The sequence below is a fragment of the Sinocyclocheilus rhinocerous genome, unplaced genomic scaffold (genome assembly GCF_001515625.1).
Source record: "Sinocyclocheilus rhinocerous isolate Xijiao unplaced genomic scaffold, SAMN03320098_v1.1 scaffold1243, whole genome shotgun sequence".
NCBI classification, from domain to species: Eukaryota; Metazoa; Chordata; class Actinopteri; order Cypriniformes; family Cyprinidae; genus Sinocyclocheilus; species Sinocyclocheilus rhinocerous.
Genome location: NW_015626033.1, coordinates 2,259,742 through 2,264,142, shown reverse-complemented (window position 1 = coordinate 2,264,142; position 4,401 = coordinate 2,259,742). Strand labels below are relative to the sequence as shown.

The 4,401-nt window shown below is 33.0% G+C and overlaps 1 protein-coding gene across 1 annotated transcript in view; it reads left to right on the top strand.

Moving 5' to 3' along the window:
- Positions 1 to 3,932, top strand: part of LOC107708061 (uncharacterized) — a 48,678-nt gene extending 44,746 nt beyond the window's left edge. Inside the window, exons 19-20 of the mRNA XM_016512212.1 lie at positions 1,100 to 1,115; positions 3,368 to 3,932. Of these exons, the coding sequence (XP_016367698.1) occupies positions 1,100 to 1,115; positions 3,368 to 3,433 (82 nt within the window). The 3' untranslated portion in view covers positions 3,434 to 3,932. The remainder of the gene's footprint in view (positions 1 to 1,099; positions 1,116 to 3,367) is intronic.
- Positions 3,933 to 4,401: the final 469 nt, after the last annotated feature.

Sequence of the window (4,401 nt, the reverse complement as noted above, 5' to 3'; positions counted from 1 at the left end):
TGCATTACTGAGATTGTAACGAGTAATAATATTACCCAAATTTTATTAGTAATGCGTTATATTACTGCGTTACAGCAAAAAGTAATATACTACTGTAATATCGTTACTTTTGTAATGCGTTACTCCCAACACTGGTCCTCTCTGTAAACTTCAAATCAATAAAACTGTCAGAAATGTTCATTCACTACATATGTTTATTAGCTTACAGTATATCCCTGTGAATTCAACCATAAAGGCTCTGCTTACAGCTCCATGCATCAACCTCAATCCACCTCTCAATCTGTTTATCTTTACTTTTATTTTAGGATGCGCTTGTCATCTCGGTTTCCTTTCCGTGAACTTTTGCAGAGCGCAGCGCCACAAAAATGAACCAAACTTATTTTACAGCATATTTTACATTATTGTCTTTTTTCTTTTGTTTTGTTAATCTGTTAATTATTTGAGTCAAATATATTTCGCTTATTAATTCCTTTTATATGTAGACTATGATTTAATAAAAACAAATTATTTTTAGTTAAACTTAATTTATGTTGCTTGTCTGCACTCATCCGCCGCATTCTTTCTCTTCTCCGACCCCGCACTTCAAATCAATAAAACTGTCAGAAATGTTCATTTACTACATATGTTTCTTAGCTTACAGTATATCCCTGTGAATTCAACCATAAAGGCTCTGCTTACAGCTCCATGCATCAACCTCAATCCACCTCTCAATCTGTTTATCTCTTTCCTACGTTTTTTTTAAAGTCGAGCGTAAGCAGAAAGCCAATTAAAGAGGGCCTTAACATGTCAGATGTGCCAGAGCTGGAGGCAGGAAAAGGGAGGGAATAGACGAAAGATTTGTTTTCACCCATCCAGAAAACTCATGAAACACAATTTTCTTGACACAAAATTAAATGCCATTTTAAGGGGTTTTATATTAGATTCTGCTTTACAATCTCCTAACTAAGGGTTCAAATCAGGTGACAGTTTTATTAGATGTTTAGCATTTTTGAAGTATTTGTCACCTTGCTGCACTTTTAATAAAAATGCAGTGTTGTCTAATTCAGAAGACAGTTGACTGAACCAGGACATGTTTTAAAGCTGTCCTTTTGTATTCAAGGGGCAAAGTGAACAAGGTAATCGGGAAGGGTTGCGGATTACAGCCAGCTGGACTAGGCCTTGTTAGTGTGGATAAGAATGGGGCTTAGTTCATTAGCCTGATTGGGCTCAGGATAAGGAAGGCCTAAGAGGCTAAGGAAGACATAGCTAATCCATTCGCTTACTGTGCCGGCAACCTGCTTTTCTCCAAGCAAGTCTTTCTGCCAGCCGAACTCTTGTAGTCAAACACATGACATAACAAATGCCAGTTTCCTGACCTTTCATGTAATCAAGCTTATTCAGAATTTCATTGTGATTGTCACCTCAGAATGCACTGTTCTATTAGTTTGCATTTGCGTTATCAACCAGTCCTGACATCTGGCACAGAGCGGATCTTGCTGTCTTTTTTGCACTGCTGGTCTTTTTTATAGACCTTTTCTCAAACATCTTCCATTACCAGCTCATAAGTGTTCAGGAAACTGCTCTGATACTGTAACTTTCCAAATAAGCTCATCATAATGTAAAGTCGCCAAAATACTATCAAGTCCACTCAAGCTAGAAAAAAGTAGCTACAACAGTAAAATTTCATTTTTATTATCACTGTTGCTTATAAAAATAGCTTAATATTTTTTTGTGGAAACCACGATACATTTTTTTTTCCAAGATTGTTTGATGAATACAAAGTTCAAAAGGACAGAATTTTTTTGAAATAAAAATCTTTTGTCAATTTACTAGATTTTTTTTTACTAGATAAAAAAAACCGTTTTAACCGGTAGCGTACATTTAAACTAAAGTAATAAAACTAGAATAAAACGTATATAATTGATTAGAAACAGTTTTTTTAAAACCAGTTCATTAAAATTATCCATTCAGCAGATTTTCTACAATGAAATAAAATTTGTGACTATTTATATTTACTTTTGTGACTATTTACTTTTTATAAAAACGAATTAAGAGGTGCTGAGTAAGTCTTTCAAAGGTCCTCTCATCTCACCATGTCTCCGTGGTTTGGACATCTTTGAGTGTGTGTAAAGTAGCTACAACAGTAAAATTTCATTTTTATTATCACTGTTGCTTATAAAAATAGCTTAATATTTTTTTGTGGAAACCACGATACATTTTTTTTTCCAAGATTGTTTGATGAATACAAAGTTCAAAAGGACAGAATTTTTTTGAAATAAAAATCTTTTGTCAATTTACTAGATTTTTTTTTACTAGATAAAAAAAACCGTTTTAACCGGTAGCGTACATTTAAACTAAAGTAATAAAACTAGAATAAAACGTATATAATTGATTAGAAACAGTTTTTTTAAAACCAGTTCATTAAAATTATCCATTCAGCAGATTTTCTACAATGAAATAAAATTTGTGACTATTTATATTTACTTTTGTGACTATTTACTTTTTATAAAAACGAATTAAGAGGTGCTGAGTAAGTCTTTCAAAGGTCCTCTCATCTCACCATGTCTCCGTGGTTTGGACATCTTACAACCATTTGCAAAGCTTGAAGTAATATTAAGATTACTCACACGTCTGTTGTGCCTCCTGACACCTTGCAAAATTGCTGTTTTCGCAATAAACACTCCATCGGATGTGGTAAACTAATGGAACAAACCCTGATGTTTTTAGCTACTTCACTGTCCCTCAGACCAGGGGCCAGTTGCATAAACTTAGCCGTTAGCTAGTCTTATTAATCAGTCTTATTTTTTGTATTCAACTTAGACTAATCTATGCTTTTATATAACTGAATAAAAAAAAAATATATATATATATATATATATAAACAGTCTGTGTTGATGCATTCAATTTATCTAAAGTAACAGTAAAGTCAGTACTGATATATATATATATATATATATATATAGATTTAGAATTGCCATCATAGGAATAAGTTCAAATTAAAAAATTTAAATATAAAATCATTATAAAGTTATATATATAAACATGTTCTTTAAACATCCTGAAAAAAGTATTATGGTTTCCACAAAAGTATTAAACAGCACAACACCGATAATAGTAAAAAAAAATATTTCATAATAAAATGATTTCTGAAGGATCATGTGGCACTGAAGACTGGAGTAATGGCTGCTCAAAATTTAGCTTTGCCATCTCAGGAATAAATTACATTTGAAAATATATTAGTATAGAAAGCTGATTTTTTAAAATTAAAATATTTCACAATTTTACTGTTTTTGATCAACATATTGTAAGAAACATCTTTCATATTTAAAAAAACAACAACAACAACAACATTCAGAGGTTAACATGATTTTTTGGATTCTGTTTATAGAATAAAGAGATTGAAGAACTGACCAAAATTTGTGATGAACTGATTGCCAAGATGGGAAAGAGCTAGCCGTCCATTCGACAGAGTTCTGTCTGTACCACAAAGGGACAAAAGAACAATAACTGGACAAGAGTGTAAAGATGGAGGAGCAAGGTGAAATTGTTTCGGTATTGTTTTTTCCTCTTTCTAATGGACAGAACAATGAACTAACCAAACAAAAGGATCTCACACTACTGACGTCTTCACATAAAACTGGAGTCCCTAGGACTGGGAGAACACTAGTTTCTGGCTGTAATTATTTTCTCTTCATTTTAATGTTAATGTACACCACCTTACCAATGTTGAGGGTCTTGTGAAAGTACTCCCCATCAGTAGAGACTTTTTTGAGAGTCTGTATAGTACACACACACACACACACGCAGAGAGTATGTGTTTATAGTGAGTCTGAGGTTATGAGTGCTGTTGCCATGACAACCACTGATGGAGCCGACTGTTAAACTGATTCCTGTGGTTCCCTCTTCTTAAGTTGAAAACAGAAATGACCAGAGAGAATATATATAATATAAAACAGATGAATTAATCATTTAGTGGTCACAAAGTGGTATTCATGATCATAAAAAATGCATGTTGTAGGCCTTGACGGTTTTGTAAATATGAAAATGACTTGAAAATAGTAAAGGAACATAACTGCAGATTTTGATACTGTTAGTTTATCTGCTTCCTTGTGTATCTTTGTAGATACTTGTTGTTCATTTGTTTCGTTGTCTTCTAGCAACACTGATGTGTGATTTTATTTTTGGATTTATTTTGATATATGAATGAACCCACGTGTCACTGTCAGTGGTTCTGAGCTAATATAATCTGAATGGTTTTGTCTCAGTCCTGGTATAGCTGATGTTTCAGACAAATGAAGCTCTGTCGGCTATACAGGACATGCTTACAAAGTGCAATAAAAGATGGCAATACAACTTCTGTTTATCTGACCCATATCACACAGACACAGTCAATATGCAAAATGTAAAGGCTTGATGTTTGAT